General features: G+C 37.0%; 2 protein-coding genes and 1 long non-coding RNA gene across 5 annotated transcripts in view; 2 read left to right on the top strand and 1 right to left on the bottom strand.

The window, feature by feature from the left end:
* MPZL2 (myelin protein zero like 2) overlaps nt 1-12249 on the top strand; it is a 12672-nt gene extending 423 nt beyond the window's left edge. The window contains exons 2-7 of the mRNA XM_039888048.1: nt 1202-1438; nt 2396-2562; nt 2855-3065; nt 6568-6715; nt 8829-8904; nt 10364-12249. Coding sequence (XP_039743982.1) covers nt 1384-1438; nt 2396-2562; nt 2855-3065; nt 6568-6715; nt 8829-8892 — 645 coding nt within the window. The 5' untranslated portion in view covers nt 1202-1383 and the 3' untranslated portion in view covers nt 8893-8904; nt 10364-12249. The remainder of the gene's footprint in view (nt 1-1201; nt 1439-2395; nt 2563-2854; nt 3066-6567; nt 6716-8828; nt 8905-10363) is intronic.
* LOC120622050 (uncharacterized) lies at nt 9035-13415 on the bottom strand. The gene is made up of 2 exons (XR_005658398.1): nt 13316-13415; nt 9035-12891 (listed from the first exon to the last, which is right to left on the bottom strand). It is a non-coding gene; the product is annotated as an uncharacterized LOC120622050 (long non-coding RNA).
* Nucleotides 13138-19720, top strand: part of MPZL3 (myelin protein zero like 3) — a 21830-nt gene continuing 15247 nt past the window's right edge. Inside the window, exon 1 of one of the 3 annotated variants that reach the window (XM_039888040.1) lies at nt 13138-13442. In XM_039888040.1, the coding sequence (XP_039743974.1) occupies nt 13373-13442 (70 nt within the window). In that variant the 5' untranslated portion in view covers nt 13138-13372. Of the gene's footprint in view, nt 13443-15276; nt 15332-19720 lie in introns of those variants that run through there. The other 2 variants (XM_039888041.1, XM_039888042.1) reach the window with 2 other exon arrangements.

The raw sequence follows: 19720 nt of genomic DNA, 5'->3' as shown, positions 1-19720 counted from the left end.
TTTTATTTTTCTCTTTTGCTTTTTTCTTCACTTCTGTAATCTGCCTCTCTCTTGATAGAATTCTTTTTTCTTCCTGATGTTTTCTAGTCAGCCTGCCCCTTCCCCTCCTGGGAAGTTCTCTTTTCTAGGGTTTAACTTGGAGGTTTTATGAATCACTAAAGAGTTTTCAGATTGCTAATCTGGGATAAGGGCAATTCGTTTCTGTTCAGAGTTAGATTCCTGGTCAAGCCTACTTCTTAACTGCATGTATAATCTTCATCTCCTTTCTAATGCCATTTACATGCTGCTTCATTAATCTGTTACCTACTATTTCTCTGGACAAGGAGGCACCTTTTCCCATTTAAATTCCTCAACTCTAGATTTCTCAGACAGATGGTTGCCCTAAAAATAATGAACTTTGAGGCTCGAAACAGTTATTATGAAAGCCTTTCCTAGAGATTCCTCTAATTGTTTATGTTAGCTGTTATGTTGTAGAAAGATCACTAGATTTAAGAGTCAAAACCTTTACAGTTTTGTTACCTATTGGCTGTGCAACCTTGGGAAAATTACTTACCTTCTCTGGGCTCTTAGCGTCCTCACTGGTAAAATGGGAACACTCCATTGGAGTATTGTGGAGATGAAATAACAAGCAGGAAGGCACTTCGCAAACTGTATTTAGACGGTAGGGTAAATGAGCAGAGATGATATCCTGACTCTTTTTTAAATGCTTCAAAGGTAAAGAATCATTAATCATTGAGATTTGTCTTGGTCAGTTTATTTTAGGCGGGTCTCAGAGAATACTACAAGCTAGAAAAGGTACAGAAATCTTTGTGCTAAAATTAAGGGTATAAACTGTAGAGTTTTTTGTCCACAGAGGGTACTAAAGAATTCTGATTGGAGTTGCGAATCCAGTCTTGGGCTAATGTAGCCCCAGGGAGATGCTTTGGGAAGTGGAATCACTGCAAGTTAAATATTCACTTCCCAGGCAAGCCTAAAGCCTGTTTTAAAAGTGTGTGCGGGCCAAACTCAAAGTTGCCTGGGACATTTCAGACTGGCACCATCTTTTCTGGCTGTTTCTGAGGCTACCTAGGGGCCAGAGGTCAGAGTAACTGAAAAGTAAAGAGAGGACTGCAGTTTGCGCATACTCTTAGTGTAGAGGGCGGGCGGGAGGAAACGAAGGGAAGGAGGGCGCTGGGAGCTGAGGCCCCACCTTTCATTCCAGCAAAGTGCACCAGCAGAGCAAGGATGAGTCACAGGCTCGAGCGCTCGGATTCCCATAGGTGAGGAACTGACTCCTCAGACTAAGAAAACGTGGGTGCTCACTCCTCAGCAGTGGCCTTGGCAGGGTGTCGGAGCCCTCAGTCTGCCCGGTCTGGTCGCTGGAGCCAGGGCTGGGTTTCCCTCATGTATGGCAAGAGCCCTACGCGTGCCGTGCTTCTCCTTGGCATACAACTCACAGGTAAGAGCCGGTGGGTTTCACTCAGCATTTTCTCCCTCTTCACCTACCCTGTAAAGCTAGTGAATTGTTTAGGAAGTCACAAGGGGTTTTTTTGGTGACTGAGCTGCAGTTGCAGTTCGCTATAGTTTTGACTTTACTGAAACCAAAGTTGGTGGGTTGTTTTGGGGCAACTGCTTTTGGACAAACAGGTTTAGGTGTGTTTTGGCTGCCAGTGATTCAGGCACAGAGAGGACTTTCAAATCTCAGGTTACAAACCATTTTGTGTGTGGCTACTCTCGATCTCCCACTGCAGGCAGGACTTGGCACTTGGATTTCTGTGTGGGTCTTGTTTGGAACTCTTTGGCAGCACCGGGAAAACCAAGACTGTTAAGGAGAGAGAGAGACACACTGAGGTTTTGAAACTGCTCCAATATGCACATTCTAAATGTAAATAACATGATAAAAAATGCCATGTGATAGAAGGTTTCAAGAGTGCAGGCGAACATAAGCTGTCTGGGGTTGATTAATTCAATTTCTGCAGAAGACTAGGAATAGTATAAAACCCACATGACAAGTATCCTTCCCGGAAAACTCACCCAGTAGGTGACCATTATACACACAATATATATGCTTAAATTGAATACGTGTCTAATTCATGATTAGTTTTGATTTTTTGTTTCTGCTTTGTTTTATTTGCTGATGTTTGTTATTTTGTGGGTACCACAAGGCTAGGGTCATCATGTTGCAGAGAAAGTGAGAGCACTAGGAAGGCTCGCTGTGTGGTATTTTTAGTTGTTATACGGGACGGGAGGGTCAAGGTTGCAAATAAGTAGGCATATGTAGACTCTGGGTGAAGGAAGTTTGAGAGCTGGGACATTTCAGTCCTGTTTTATACCCTATTCAGGCATTTATTTTGGTAGTGTCAGCAGAAGTTCTCTTTTACATACATCCCTAGTTAACCTTTTTCTTTTATTGTAGCTCTTTGGCCTACAGCAGCTGTGGAAATTTACACCTCCCGAGTGCTAGAGGCTGTCAACGGGACAGATGTTCGGTTAAAATGCACTTTCTCCAGCTTTGCCCCTGTGGGTGATGCTTTGACAGTGACCTGGAATTTCCGTCCACGAAATGGGGGGCCTGAGCAGTTTGTAAGTAGATTATTGTCATTTTCTAGGGCACCTTGGTTAAGATAATAAGCCAGTCTATTTCTCCTTGCCCTTCCTCTATTTTTTAGTGACAAGCACAGGGTAAAGTTGGGAAACAATTCCTGGGACAGACACTGACAGAACTAAAAATCTGGTGAAAGGGAAAACAAGAGATTCTTGTGAGAGAGCTGCAGATGGGGCAGTGAGGCTTGCTGGTGTTTCTCTTCTGCTCCCACCATCTCAGCCACCTTGGCCCAGACACTGAATAAGGCCTTTTGTCATTTCTCCTCTCTAGGTATTCTACTATCATGTGGATCCCTTCAGACCCATGAGAGGGCGTTTCAAGGATCGGGTGGTCTGGGATGGGAACCTTCAGCGTTATGACGTCTCCATCATCCTCTGGAAGCTGCAGTTTGATGACAATGGGACATATACCTGCCAGGTGAAGAACCCACCTGATGTTGATGGGCTGATAGGGGAGATCCAGCTCAGCGTTGTGCAGACTGGTAGGTTATGCAAAGGAAATGGTTTTGGGAAGATTGAGTTTGTAAAAAAGAAAGGGGCAATCTTTTGTGATTATGAGAGTCGAGAGAAGGACCAGCCCTTCAGATATGGAAACTAAAGAGGGAGAGTGAAGAATCCTGGGGTAAAAAGAGAAGGACTTTGTTTGGCTGTGGAAAGAAACAGAAGTAAAGCAAAGGGATCCAGGGAATCTGTTACAAAAATGGCACTGAGATTGTGAAAGGGAGAGGAAGCAACTCTCTGATAAAAGGCTAACAATAGGACTGTTCATTCACTCATTTATTTATGAAATACTTATTGAATACCTACTCTGTGTCAGGTATTATCTCATTTAATCCTCACAACCACTCTAGGAGGCAGATACCAATAATGGTAGCTTTTATTTATTGACTTGTGTTAGGATCTTTGCATGTTTTATTTAATCTTTCTATATTGCATCAGTTTATTGTGCTCTTAGTGCCCTCTCCCATTTTACCACAGAGGAAACTGAAGTTTATAGAGGTCAAGTCACTTGTCCAAAGTCATATTTCTGATGAATGGAGTCATTTAGAACTCAAAACCAAGCATCTTTGGCTACAATATTGTTCTCCAAACCAATGCATTATATTGCCTGCAGTCCTATAAAGGGACAACCTGGAAAAGTGCGCCAGATAATAAAAAGCAAAGTTCATAAAACTTCGAAGTTGTAAATTTGGGTAAATAAATCTTTTTTTCCCCCTCCAGTAATGTGAGAATAATGTAGCAATGACTGAGGATAAAATGAGATAATAAACATAAAAATTTCCCAAACTCTGAATTGTACTGAAAATTATAATAGCTACCATACATTGAGTGTTGATTATGTACAGGCACAGCATGGAACAGTTTATATGAAAAATTTTATTTTTTATAAGAACTCAAGAAATAGATATTGTTATCTCTATTTTATACATTGAGGAAACTGTCGCTAAAAGGTTAATTACCCCAAATCACACAGCTAGTAAATGGTGAAGTGGGTATTTTAACCTAGCTTTCTCTGATGTGTACTCTTAACCAACATACAATATTATTACCCCAAATGGATAAGCCTGTAAAGTGGTGTGATTTCCTGCTTTCATTCTTAGTACCATCCTTTAAGGCCCTATCAATAGAGAGCTGTGTGATCTTGGAAAAGTAATCTTAGTATAGAAAGAAGTAATGTAATGTCTTTGGACCTCAATTTCTTCATCTGCAAAATGAATAGATTAGACAAGAAGACATGGTTCTTAAACATACTGGGATCACTGCTTTTTGAGAATCTAATGAAAGCTGTGGCCCTGCTTCCCAGAAAAAATGTACACACACACACAATATGATAAGAATTTTGTGGGCTTGTGGCCTTCTCTCCCCTCGTCCTCCTTCATGGACTCCAGACTGGGAATCCCTGAGCTGGACATTCTGTTTTTTCTATTTCTGAGGGTTTATTGAAGTTTAAATCAGAATTCAAACTGAAAGAAAGGAGACCTGGGCTTCACAGACCTCTGGGTTCCCTCTTGCATCATTTCCCCACTAGACTATACAGTCCTATGCCATAGTGACATTTTGATCAACAATTGACTATATGCAATGGTGGTTTCATAAGATAATGGAGCTGAAAAATTCCTATCACCTAGTGATGTCACAGCCATCACCACGTCATAACACAAAGATTGCAAAAACTAAGGCGGTGGTTGAGATGGCAAAAACTAACCTTGGGTGGATGAGGATGACATTGAGGAGCTCCTAGAGGTGATTCCTGAGGAACTGACTAATGAAAAGATGTTGGAACTGGAACAGGAACACATAGCTAAAGAAGAGGCAAGAGAAAAGAAAACTGCAGGAGAATACGAAACCCCCAAAAATTCACAGTAAAAGGTTTAGAGGTTGCTTTTACAGATCCCAATAAGTATCTTAAAAAGTTTGAAAGCATGAACCCCAACACCAAAAGGTTTCATTAATAGAGAGGAATGTTCATGGTGCATTATCTGCTTACAAGCAAATCTGTAATGGAAAAACAAACAAACAAACAAAATAAACCAAGCAAACCACCACCAATACATTTCTGAAAAGAGGGACACTTCAGGAAGAGCCTCAGGCAGGTCCTTCAGGGCATATTCCAGAAGAAAGCATCTGTATCGGAGATGACAGCTCCATGTGTGTTATCACCCCTGAAGACCTTCCGGTGGGACAGGATGTGGAGGTGGAAGACAGTGATATTGATAATCCTGATCCCATGTAGGCCCAGGCTAATGTGTGTGTTTGTGTCTTAGTTTTTAACAAAAAGTTTAAAAAGTTAAAAAATTTAAAAATTAAAAATGAAAAAGCTTACAGAATAAAAATATAAATATTTTTGTACAGCTGTACAATGTGTTTGTGTTTTAAGCTAAGTGATACTATAAAAGAGTTAAAAGTAAAAAAAAATTTATCAAGTTTATAAAGTTAAAAAGTTACAGTAAGCTGGTTAATTTATTATTGAAGAAAAATATTTTAAATTTATTGTAGCTTAAGTGGACAGTATTTGTAAAGTCTACAGCAGTAATGTCCTAGGCCTTCAGATTAACTCACCACTTACACTCACTGACTCACCCAGGGCAACGTCCAGTCCTGCAAGTTCCATTCTTGGTAAGTGCCCTATATAGGTATACCATTTTAAATCTTTTATATCATATTTTTATTGTAGTTTTTCTATGCGTAGATATATTTAGACACACAAATACTTACCATTATTATTACTTACAGTATTCAGTGTAGTAACATGCTGTATAAGTTTGTAGCCTAGGAGTAATAGGCTATAACCATAAGCGTAGGTGTGTAGTAGACTATACCATCTAGATTTGTGTAAGTGCACACTTAGGTTTGTGTTTGTACAATGACAAAATTGCCTAATGATGCATGTCTCAGAACATATCCCCATTGTTAATGATGCATGACTGTAGTTACAGATTTACTTCCCAGTGGGCATGTGTTCCTTGAAAGTAGTGTCTTTTTTTTTTTGGCATGCTATTTCCACCAGTACCTAGAACATGGTAGGTCCTTAATAAAGTTGAATAAATGCCTGGCTGAATGGCAAAGGGGAGAGGGATTTAGGGAGAAATAGTTTGGGTCCTAGATTTGATTAGGTCATCAATAATCTTACTCAAATGGCCCAGTGGTTCTCACAATTTTAGCATGCATTGGAATCACCTGGTGGACCTGTTAAAACAGACTGCCAGACCGCACCTGTAATTCTGTAAGTCTGGGGTGGGGTCTGATAATTAGCACTTCAAAGGTCTCAATAATACTGCTGCTGTTCTACATCTAGGACCATAGTCTGAGAACCACTAAAGTAGTCTGTGCGATTTTCCTACTGCTACTGGAGTTTACAAGGTAATACGGCAGGAGAAAAAGAGATTCCACTTAATGATGAACATAATTCCTATTACATGTTTAGCTTTCATCATAGTCTTTCTCCTTTATAGAATTCTAACTTGATCTTTTTTCTCCTTACAGTACGCTTCTCTGAGATCTACTTCCTGACTCTGGCCATTGGCTCTGCCTGTACGCTGATGGTCATAATAGTAATTGTGGTGGTCCTCTTTCAGCATTTCCGGAAAAAGCGATGGGCTGAAAGAGCTCATAAAGTGGTGGAGCTAAAATCGTAAGGCTGGGCAGTTCTGGGATAATCTTCTAATATTTTTTTATGGTGACACTTGGTATTTTTCAATAGGGCTAAATAACTGTTGAACAGATATTCTTCTCTTTGAGGAAATCGTATATAAAAGAATTAAAATTCACAGAATGGATAAAGTAGGGTATGAATTAGTAATTTTACAAAAGGTTTCTTAATTTTACAGAAGATTTCATTATAAGCTTTGTTTATTATGGAGGATTTGATATTATTAAAATCTGCTATGTAAAGCTTTTTTAGGATACTCCTTATTTTTAATGTAAAGGAATACATTTCTAAGAACCACTGGGTAGTCAGCAGAGGCACTATGAATCAATGCCTGGGAAAATCAGCCATACTCATATAAGGTGCTCAAATATTCTTTTATTGAGATGAAATTAACATACTATAAAATTCATCTTTTTACTATTTAATATTCACCACTAATTCCAGAACATTTTCATCATCTCCCAAATATTCACCACTAATTCCAGAACATTTTCATCATCTCCCAAATATTCACCACTAATTCCAGAACATTTTCATCATCTCCCAAAGAAATTCTATACCCTTTAGTTATCACTCTATTTTCCCCTCCCACCTGACGTCTACTAATTTGTTTTTTCCCCTATAGATTTGCCTATTCTGGACATTTCATATAAATGGAATTATACAATATATGGCTTTTTTGTCTAGCTTCTTTGATTTAGTATGTTTTCAAAGTTCATCCATGTTATAGCATGTAGTAGTACTTCATTTGACAGCTGCATGATATCCCACTGTGTATATATCCCATTTTGCTTATCCATTCAATTGACTGACACACGTTTTTCCCACTTTTTAGCTATTGTAACTGATAATTTCATTTATAAGTTTTTGTGTAGACATATATTTGTTCTCTTAGGTACATAGCTAGAAATGAAATTGCTGGGATATAAGGTAACTATGTTTACTTCATTGAGGAATTGCCAGACTATTTTCTGAAACAGGTGCACCACATTATATCCTCACCAGCAATGTATGAGGGCTCCAATTTGTCCACATCATTGACAACACTTGTTATTGTCTGTCCTTTTGATTATAGTCACAATGGGTGTGAAGTGGCTTCTCACTGATGTTTTAATTTGTATTTTCCTAATGACTAATGATGTTAAGTAGCTTTCCATGTGTTTAATGGCCATTTGTACATCATTTTTGGAGATGTAGCTATTCAAATGTTTTGCCTATTTAAAAATTGAGTTGTCTTTTTATTGTTGAGTTGTAAGAGTTCCTATATATTTTGGAGTATCTAAAATGCATTATTGGATATATGATTTGCAATTATTTTCTTCCATTCTGTGGATTATCTTTTCACTTTCTTGATAGTGTCCTTTGAAGCACAGAAGTTTTAAATTTTGGTGAAGTCCAATTTATGGCTTTTTGTTGTTGTTGCTTGTGCTATTGGCAACATATCTAAGATACCATTGCCTAATCCAAGGTCATGAAGATTTATGCCTGTTTTCTTCTAAGAGTTTTACAGTTTTAGTTCTTACATTTAGGTCTTTGATTCATTTTGAGTTAATTTTTGTATATGAAGTAGGAGTTCAAATTCATTCTTTTGCAGAAGTTGCAGTTTTTTGGTGCTCACAGTACCATTTCTTTTTCTTAAGAAATTATTTACTGAAGTAAATAGAATTGATTTTAAGGAGCCTAATGAACCCAACTCTGAGGTTCTGGTTTAAATAGAATATAATCAATAAAGATGACTTCTAGGTCAAGAAAAGAACTTTTTTTTTGAATGTGAGTAGACTTAGATGCAAGACACTAATGGTAAACTAAGGTGTCTGCTTTAAATCCCTGGAGTTCCCAAATTATACTATTCCCTTCTAATAATATTCTGAAAAGTGTCTAAAAAGTGCCTAGGATCATGTGAAGGCATGAGAACTATTTGTTGGATGACACTAGTGATATAGCTCTCTGTGAGCTTGGATCTACTTCCAGGTATATATATTTCTTTCCAAAATGTGGGGTGGAGGGGAAATACCTCAAATGAAGCTTTGTAAGATTTGCCTCCCTTGCTTCGTGTCTTGTTCACCTGACACTGGTTTCTGCTTCTTTCTAACAGAAAAGAAGAGGAGAGGCTCAACCAAGAAAAAAAGGTTGCTATTTATTTAGAAGACACAGGCTAACATTCTTAGATGGTGAGATTCATAAATGGGTTAATGTTGTTCCTTTGCTTTCTTGTCTCTAATGTGGTTCTCCCATATTATATGTTGTTAGATGTTTCCTATTAGAGGAATTAGTGAAATTAGAGGAGCTAGGTCAGGGAGATAAAAGCCTATTAGTGTTATGGATGGCTTCCCCTTTGAGTGTGCTTTGTGCAAAGTATTATTAAGCTAGACCTTACTACCATTAAAGCTTAGAGAATTCTAAGATTATTTGAGGCTTTGGGGTTATATTTTCCATCCAGAATAAGTTAACTCTCAATATGTAAATAAATATTTTTTAAATGAAAGAATATCTGCTTGTTTTGTTTTATTGTAAATGAATCATGGCTTTAAGAGAGTGACTCAATAGCTATGCCTGACATTTTGACAGAAGAACTAGTGTACTATTTGGAGTTAATCTCAAGTCTTTTCATTTAGTTATTGGGACCATAAATCCAATTTTAGTAGTGTGTAATTTTCTCTTTCCAGTTCTCAGGTTTATCAGGCTTAAAAGGTAGAATATATATATTTTTTATATGATCAGAATTTCTTTTAATCTCTAAAATAGGTCTACTATTATTATTTGCAAAAAGAGTCATGTTTTTATAGCCTAAAGCTCCAATAAAAGACTTCAAGGACTTATAAAATAGAATATGGAGAGAAATGATTCTATTGTAAACCCAAAAATAAATTTTGTATCATAGAGAATTTTACCAAGGGCTATTTCTTTTTAAAGTCAAATAGACTCTCCAACATGTGGGTCATGGAAAATAAATATGGGGCTATTTTACATTGAAAAAAATTTCATGAACTAACAAAATCAAGTGCAATGTGTGATCTCTGACTGGATGGATATTAGTTTGAATAAAGTAGTTGTAAAAAGACTTTGGGGGCTAATTGGGAAAGTGTTAAATATGAAAAGTTTAAATATGGATATTAGAGAATTATTGTTAATTTTTATTAGGTATAATAAGGGTATTGTAGTTATACAGAAAAATAGTCATATTTTTAAAATGCACATTGGATTATTTAGGGAAAAAATGTCAGTAATTAGTTTTAAAAACATCAGCCAAAAATATAGGTATCTCCAATAAGGCAAATGCTTCAAAATTAGGTGATGGGTGAATTCCTGTCTTCTCTACTTTTTTTTTAAAGTTTGATTTTGCTTATAATAAAAGGAAGGAGGTAGGAAGAGAGAAGCAATGTGTGAGTGAGCTATGCATCATTCAAGTGTCCATGCAAGGCAGAGGTTATGAATTAAGGACACTGACTCTGAGAACTAATTAATAAGCATCAAGGAAACTTCTTTTAAAAGTTAAATTAGGGGGAGAACAAATGTTTTAGAATATTTTCCTTCACAATGGCTCTAACAATATGTATATAATTCATAATGCCAGGTTTTCCTATTACATTCTTCCCAAATGCATTACCCATTTAAACTTTTGTATTTCAGGAAGTTGAAGATTTCCAAGAACAAGAACCCTAGGATAAACTGAAGTTAATGGAACCTTTGGCTCTTTCATTTGTGACCTGTCTTCTAACCAGCTCTGCAGTACATAACCACCTAGACAAGCAACATCTCTCTGGAGCCAGCATAGGGCCCTTCTAGAGCAGATACCACAAGACTCACACACAGCCCCATTACTAAGGTTTTATTTAATTTTAGAGTGCAAATATTTTTCAAATTCTCAATAGCTTTTGTATACTATGAAGCTACACTTTTGCCCTTAACTACTCCTTTTGGATTATGACTTGTATACATATATTGGCAGCAACCGGGATAAAAGCCAATTTGTCTATCACGACATTTCCTTTAAGATATTAGTTTCTTTAGAGCAGCACTCTTGCTACTAAAGTTAGTGTTTACTTTTTCCTTCTCACACTCTCAATTAAAGGTGAGCTAACTCTTCCAGCTGTTTTTTATTGATTAACATAAAATCCTAATTTTTTTGTAGTTGAACTCCTAAATTTTATTTTTTTAAACTCTTAAATTTTATAAGAAAATCCTAAATTTAAACTGTTAAAGAACAGTTTGATATTTATGGCTCTCCTTAAGTATAGGACATATCTTGTTCTATTGAATTTGTTTTAATATCTTAGATGATAGTTTTTCTTTTTTAGTCAATTGATCCAAGGACAAGTCTAAATCACTGAGCAACTAGAAAAAATTATGTAAATGCTAATAGACTGAAAAATGCACCTCAGGATGAACTGCTTGTCACCATTTTGCTGCACTGTGAAAAACAATCAACAGTGCAGGTCTTTTTTGAGCAGTAAATGACTGCTAAGCTTACTGTGTTTTTTCCCCTAATTCGATTACCTATAAAAACAAAGCAAAGTTTATGCTCATTTGTTTGTAGACTGGAATCATTAAATAGAAGAGTTCTGAAATAGTATATTAAGACTTTAAAAACGTAGGGTTGATGAAAACATTCAACCCTAAATGATGATAACTTGTACAGTGTTACACAAAGAACTGGAAGAGATTATTTAAATTTTTCCTTTATTTTTTTCAAATTTGCTTGCATATTTTGGGTAGAGAGAATTTGATATGGGGCAAAGAAATCCCCAAACCAACAGAATGAAACTAACTTTATTCTTTTTTCTCTTCTACTAGTAGATAAAGCAAACTTTACAAGTGGGCTATGAAAAGAAGGCAGCTTTTTATAAAATGTCTAGTTTCCTGGAGTCTTTCCAAACTTAAGCTACAGTAGCATTTATTCAAAAGATAGAAAATATCTAAAAGTTTAGGGCCCCTCAAAATCTTTATAGCATGGTATTTTCAGTTTTCACTGAATGGGCTGAGGATGTTATTTCTTTTAACAAAGTGGAATTTTCAAATAGGCTATCTGTATTTAAAGATGCTGAACGTTGATTTTTTCCTAATAGTTAAAAAAGTTGGTATAATTTACATATGAACTTGATTCTGAAAAACATTCCATACCTGTCTCATTTTGCCTATTGCACTGTCTATAAAGGTAAAATTTCAATACCCAGTTTGAAACTAAAAATTAGATTTAAAGTTTATATTACTTTCAATTCACATTTTCTATTTTTCTCCATAATTCGCCCTTTCAAAATATAAAAACTGGATGTTTCTTCAAACAGATGGCCTGATGTTCCATAAGTGTAATGAAGAAGTAGTTAAAAACTCATGGAAAGTCTTTCCAGCAAAACTTGTAGCAGTGTCTTGGCTAAATACTCAAGGGTTAATATGGTCCTGTTGTTCAGTATCTTCTACCTAAAGAGAACTTTTGTATTGTAATTTATTTTTTATTGTGCCTTAAACATTTATGTAAATAACCTTTAGTAATAAAGAATTCTCAGTTATGTAATTTACTTATATACAAATCTAGAAATTTTACATAGCAGGTTAACAGAACACAGATGGTTATATATTTTACCTTCACTGAAAATCTTCTTTGAGGCAGCCTGGAAGTCAATAATGGATAGGATTTCTACTGGATAAATAAACCTATATGGAATTTCACAGAATTTTCAAATTGCTTTGGATAACTGGGAGTTGGGCACAACAAACTACTTAGTTTGCGGATTCTTTCAAAGGAACAATCTCATCTATTCTACTTGGTACTCTTCCATTACCTTCCTAATAGCAAACACTACCAGCTTTCAAGTCTAGTAAAGGAATGAGAGTTTAAAATGGAAAGTTATTAAACTTTCCCAAGCTTTAGCAGACTTTTGTTCCCCTCTTGCTTTTGTTAAATATATGTAGATACCAGAACAGGTTGACTAATGATTAAAGCAGAACCATTTTAAATGTTCCATTTCTTTTTCATAAGAATGCGACATTATGTTTTCATTTAAAGCACTGTAAAACATTACTTTCTCACTTTTCCAAGTAAAAGTTATACAAATATCAGTTCCTCTTACCTTCTATTATATGCTGTAATGATTTTATCATTGCCACTGTCAACAGCAATTTACCAATTCAGGTAGATGCTGAACTGGATTATGTTAGAGCTATACAAAAAAAGAACACGAAGAGACTTAAGGCACAAATTCACCATAAAGGCCTAATATATATCTATCTATGAACTGATATTGTATAATCTAAGTCCCCCTGAACTCTAAATCTATAGAAATCTTTTCAAGTGGGGCGTTCAAATAAAATATTTGTAGAGAGTAAAAAACCCTTCAGAAACAGGGTTAGAGAATCAAAATTATTTTGTCCTACAAGAGCCATAAAAATAAATAGTAAAATTTCCAAAGTCTGTAGTCTCTCCCATTTTCAAGAGAAAGTGAATGAAAAACGAGAATTAAAGAATCTCTGGGTAGTTAACAAGGCCAGGTGTAGTTCTGGAAAGCAGCCATGTTCCCATGGCAACTTTGAATCGCCATTTTGTGTTTCCACTGCCTCCCGCCCTTGCGTCACTTCCGGTGTTACCTGCGTTTTTACCGGGAGCGGTAAACAAGGTGTGCACGCATCTGGAGAGCTGTCGGGATGCAGCACAGTGGAGCAGCGGGAGCCCGTAGCTACACTCTGTTTTCACTGCTGGGCGTCCTGTTTCAGGGTGAGTGCGCGGGCTGGCTCTGCCCCACATCCGGCTGGCGGGGGGGGGGCGCGGTTAGGGAAGATGGTCGCTTTTCCGGTTCCGGGTGAGGGTGGTCTCAGGAAAGCCCCCACAACACTCTGGGAAGGAAGGAAGCGGGAGGGTGTGGGGAGAGTGTTCTTTTTATTGTAATCACCACTCACTCAGTGGAGTTCTTAGCTCGTTAGTGCTTTCTTGAGCCCCTGGGAGCTGGACCATTCGCGTGACTGCATTGTATTCTGGCGATAGCATGACTTGGTAGAACCACGGATGTCTCCGGTTTTGTGTGCACCCGACTTTGCCTTGTGATGAATTAATCAGTGATTGACTCTGCTGTGGTTTTGTGGGCTGTATATCATGATTAGGAAAGGGCAACTTTAGTGTTCCGTAGTTTGTCCAAGTAATTTTTGGAAAGAAAAGCATGACTTGGTAATTTTATTTTTTGTAGGTGATTGTCAGGGCCATGAAATAAAAGGTTTATTAGTTACAGGAGGGATATACTGTGATTTCGTTATAACAGAGGTGCATTTTGTTGAGGAAAAAGCAGCTGCTTTAGCTTTTTAATAACATTAAAAAAATTAAAAGGCACATCGATTGTTAAAATTTTAATCTAATATTAACTAATATCAGAAGTACAGTATTAACACTATGACATGTTCTTAAAATTTGGATGTTTTGCTTTCATGTAGTTTTCAAGTTGGATAAATTTCAATCCAGCCTAACTACCTTCATTTTAGAGTGCAGTTATTTGCGTGCGTGTGTGTGTGTGTGTGTGTGTGTGTGTGTGTGTGTGTGTGTGTGTGTTTCTGGGAAATCATGTTAGCAGAGCTAACATTAGAGTGAATTGTTAACTTCATAAAATTTTCCTGTGTATGGGTAATGGGAATTTCTGAAGGGGACCTTTAACAAAGACTTCGGGTGTTCTAAATCTCAGCAGGTAAGGCTGGCAAGTTTTTTACTTATTTGGTGACTAATATGCTACTAGCATACTCCCTGATCCCTCCCAGCTGCCTCTGTCATTACAAGTGTCCAGTTTTTCAGCCAGATTATTTTGCAATATAATATTTAGGTTGACCTACTGTCACTCTAAATAATCCCAATCCCCCCACCCTCCTATATCAATGTTCAAATATTGTCCTGTTGAGGAAAATAAATGTAGAAATGGTGGATGGTTTCTTAAACGATGTTATTTCACATCTGGCATGCAATAAATCTAGCAGACTAAATAATTCAAACATTAAAAGCTGATTTTATGAGCTTTATGTACTTGTTGAATTGATTTGTGTTTAACAAATGATAGTTTTATTGAGATATAATTTATATGCCATACAATTTACCCATTTAAAGTGTGCAATTCAGTGGTTTTTATATTTGGAGTTGTGCAATCATTATTACAATCAATTTGGGATCATTTTATCACCCCAAAGAGAAACTCCATACACATTACCATTTAACAGTTCCTCCCCATTCTTCCCCCCAGCTCCTGGCATATACTAGTCTATTTTCTATTGCTATGTATTTGTCTATTCTAGACATTTCATATAAATGAAATCCTATTTTTTTTTTTTGTGACTAGTTTTTTTCACTTAGCATGTTTTCAAGATTCATTCATTCTTTTTTTTTTTTTAAATCTTACTTTTGAATCTGTTATGCGATACTTTGGTTTCATACCAGTGTTTGTCTTTCCTTCTTAGAGATAGGACCCATTCAATTTTTAGCTTGTTTGAATTCTCCTTAAGTTATAAATATAGTCTAAGTATGTAGAAACAATAGATTAGGCACCTACGGTTCTTACACTTTTTTTTTTTTTTCCATTTAAGCATGCAGTTTTATGAATCAGAGGTTGACAGATTTATATTTTGGAAAACCAGGTATACAAAATTGTGAGTTTTGTCATTTTTTTATGTATAAAATTACTTATATTTAAATGTGATTTTCTTGTTTTCCTCCCAGATAAAAATTTTGTTAATTATCATGAGTATTTGTACTGTTAGCTGTTTTTACCTGGCAAGAATGCCTTTTTACTCAGGTGAAAAGATAAATATTCATAAGCACATTAGGCTGAGAATAAAAATTTCTGAATGAATGTAACATTGGATTGGTATTTTTTTCTTATTTTATTTTTTGAATGAAGGAATCAAATTATTTTACATCCATTGATTTTAAAAACACTTATCAGTATAATATATATAGAGAGAAAAGTGTACATATCAGAAGGATACGGCTCACTGAATTTTCAGAAACTGAGCACACCCAGGTAACCAGCACCCCAGTCAGGATATAGAATGTTACTAGCACTCCAGAAACATTTCTTGTACTTCCCTCCAGTCATTATCCCTTCTCCCTCAAGGGGAACCACCATCCTAATGTATAGATTAGTAATGTAGACTTGTTCACTTCGTTCACAGATCTTACTTTTCTGTAACTATACATTTAAGACCTGTTTAACTAGTGTTTAGGTTTCAGTGAAGTGACTACATATCGATAACTCTGAGGCAAAATCATGCTCTTAAAAATGGAATTCAAAAAGCAAGGAAGATAAGTAGCTTTGTTAGTGGTGTACTTAATATAATTCAGTAACCAAATTTGCTCAAATTTGTAATTTTTATGCTTATTTTGTAACAATTTTTGATATATAAAGGAAACTGTTGGTGTGGTTCAGTTGAATAAATGTTACTGAGCATCCATAATGTGCTAGGTTCTGTTTTGATGAGCTAAGTTTCCATTGCAGAAGACACAGAAGTCAACAGATAAGTTTAGAATATGGTTCTAAGAGGGAAATGCACTAGAAACCATAGGAGCACAGAAAAGTTGCCCTTAAACTGCCATGAGCATACAAGGAAGACTTTCTAAAGGTGTCATCAAAATTAAATCTTTAAAAAATTTTAAATTTATTTTATTTTTTTGCAGCTCTATTGAAATATACAATTAGTTGCTCATATTTACATTGTACAATTCAGTAAGTTTTTTGATTATAGCTGGCATACAATAATATATTAGTTTCAGTTGTACAGCATAGTGATTAGAGCTCAAGTGATAACCTCACTAAATCTAGTACCCCTCTTCTCTCTTACATATTTATTACAACATTGTTGACTATTTTTCTTATGCTACACTTTATACTCCATGACTATTTTGTAACTATCCATTTGTATTAATCCTTTCGCTCTTTTTCACTATCTCCCTCAACCCCCCTTTCATCTAGTAGCCCTCAAAATATTCTCTGTATCTATGAGTTTGTTTCCATTTTTGTTGTTTATTTTGTTCTTTAGATTCCTCATGTATGTGAAATCATGTGGTATTTGTTTTTACCTGACTTACTTCATTTAGTTCAATACCCTCAAGGACCATCAAGGCAATATCTTTTTCCACACCTTTCCTTTTAGTCTGTGTGTGTCTTAATCTGAAGTGAATCTCTTGTAAGCAGCATATACAAGGGTCATGTTTTCTTATCCATTCAGCCACTCTATCCTTTGGTTGGAGCACTTAATTCTTTTCTATTTGAGGTACTCATTGATAGATATGTAGTTATTACCATTTTTTATAACAATTTTGATACATGTTTTTCTTCTTAAAGAAATTCCTCCAGCATTTCCTGTAATAGTGGCTTGGTGTTGATGAATTCCTTTAGTTTATTTTTGTCTGGGAAGCTCTTTATCTATCCTTTGACTCTACATGATAGCTTTGCTGGATAAAGTATTCTTGGTTGTAGATCCTGGATTGTCATCACTTCGAATATTTTTTGCCAGGCCCTTCTGTCTTGCATAGTTTTGAGAAATCAGCTGCCAGTCTTATGGGTGCTCCCTTGTAGGTAACTGTTTTTCTCTTGCTGCTTTTAAGATTCTTTCTTTGTATTTAACCTTTAGCATTTAAATTATGATGTGTCTTGGTGTGGGCCTCTTTGGGTTCCTCTTTCTTGGGACACTCTGAGCTTCCTGGGGTTGTATATCTATTTCCTTCACCAGGTTAGGGAAATTTTCCATCATTATTTCTTCAAATAACTTTTAATTTCTTGTTCTCTTTCTCCTCCTCCACGTACCCCTATTACATGGGTATCTTTACATTTAATTTTGTCCCAAAGACTTCTTAAATTATTACATTCTTAGCTTCTTTTTCCTTTCCTAATCGGGTAACCATGGCTTCCCCATCCTCTATATCAGTGGTTCGATCCTCTTCTTCATTCACTCTGTTAATTCCCTGTAATATACTCTTCATCTTAGATAATGTATTCTTCATTTCTGACTGGTTTCCTTTCATAATTTCCAATTCCATTTTTATGTTTTTTATCTCTTTGTTAAAGTTCTCACTGAGTTCATTTACACTTCCCTTAAGTTCATTGAGCATCTTTATAACCAGTGTTTTGAACTCTGCATCTGTTAAATCGCTTGTCTCCATTATTCCTGGATCTCTGTTCTGTTCTCTCACATGGTTTCTGCTTCTTTGTCTTCCCATTTTAGCTGTCTTTCTGTATCTATTTCTGTATCTATTTCTATATACTAAGCAAAGCTCCTAAGTCTCCCAGTCTTCTTAGCATGGCTAAGAAGGTGTCCAGAGGTAGAGTCCCAAGAGAGTTTCAGCCATAGGCCAAGTTTAGCCCCAGCCTGTGTCCCTCCAGGGCCACCCGTTAACATTTAGGAAGCAATCCACAGATGCTGTGCTTACAGTTGCCTCAAGAAGCCACACCAGAAACTGAGGTCAGTTGCCACCAGTGTGGGTCTTGGAGCTTGTTTTCAGCAAGTTACATGGGACTCGCAAGGACACAACTGGATATGGCTTGGGTAGGGCTGGGAGCTGGGGGAGGCAGAATTTCAGAATATTCTGGGCAGAGTAATCTCTGTTATCCAGTTTGATGATGTCTCAGCTATGGCGGTGCTGTGTCTGCACACTGGGAGGTGGAAGAGCTCAACAGAGGAACAATGTAATCCACTGGCACTTTTACCTGGGAGAGAACCTTGCCTCTGGCCCTTGCATCAACAACTCAGTGTCCCTCTGTAAGTCCCTGGTACACCCCCTCCCCCAGCAGCCAACCGGGCATTGGTGCTCAGAGTGACCAAGTCCGTCACTGCAAAAGTTGGGCTGTGGACATGGCCTCTTTAAGAGGAGTCTTGAGCTGCTGGCTGCCACTGCTGTAGCTAGCCTCTGTCCCACTCAGCTGCTCGAGACTGGGCACCTTTGCATTCCCATTCCCTCCTACCACCTCCCTAGCTGATTGCAGGGTGATTTCTTGTTTCTCTCCCAAGTTTTAGGGCTTCTGTTCATCTAGACCCCAGGCAACTCTGTTTGCTGTTTGCTCCATGTTTCTGTCACAGCTTTGATATGGTCATAAGAGTAGATGAACAAAGCCACTATCATCTATGTCATTTTGCCCCATCTCCCCAAAATTAAATCTTAAAAGAAGAATGAGAGTTACTTATAGATAAGGAGTGGGGAAAATTCCATACATAGAGAAGAACATACAGAAGGCATGGAGGCATCAAATAACTTGCCAATAAAATTTTTTGCAACTTAACTTTGATTTGGTTAACTTAAAGCACATATGGTGACCTCAAACATATCTCTGATCAGGAAGATGATGTGTGGGGGGTCAGCTCTGAAGAGCCAATTATAAACATCTCTTCCTAACCCAGCATTCAGAGACTTTACCTTTGTAGCTTGCAATCAGCCATGGTGGGAATATTTTACCACAGAAATTGTCAAACCCCACATATTTGAATTTTTTCTTTTAGTTGTTTATCCGCATACCTCTGTATGTAATGATTGATTTAGGCCAATCTGGGTCATCCCCTCAGAGCTGGGAGGAGAGTCAGTTGCTAGTTCTTAGTTTTCTTTTCTTGTATGAGAACCACTCACTTGCCTTCTCTGTTTTTCTCTATCCCCTGGTAAGCTGACCCTCTATACTGTATCATGTGGGCTCCCTTCCTCTGTGTTCCACTTAGGTTTGGTCAGTCAGAGGTATTGACAGGAGATTGGAGGGTAGGATGTTTTTTTTCCTGCTCCCTCCTTGTCTTAGTGCCATGGTCTAAAGTGGCTGCCCGCTATGACTACAGCTTTTATCAGGTGGCCTACAGCTCCTGCTCTTACTAAGCTTTGGTAACACCATTTCCTCCCTTTGTTCCTTCATGCTTGGGGTTGGTAAAAGCCTTGTGCCTTTGTTGGCTTCCTTGACCCTAAGTCCCTTTGAAAGAAAAGTCCCTTTGAAAAGTGGTTTATACACTTTTCAAAATCTCAGCTGATGTACTTTCTGTTTCCTGCCTGGGCCC

The sequence above is a fragment of the Pteropus medius genome, unplaced genomic scaffold (assembly GCF_902729225.1).
Source record: "Pteropus medius unplaced genomic scaffold, Ma_sr-lr_union100, whole genome shotgun sequence".
NCBI classification, from domain to species: domain Eukaryota; kingdom Metazoa; phylum Chordata; class Mammalia; order Chiroptera; family Pteropodidae; genus Pteropus; species Pteropus medius.
Note: the sequence above shows the minus strand (reverse complement) of the source record. Positions and strands in the feature narration are given on the sequence as shown.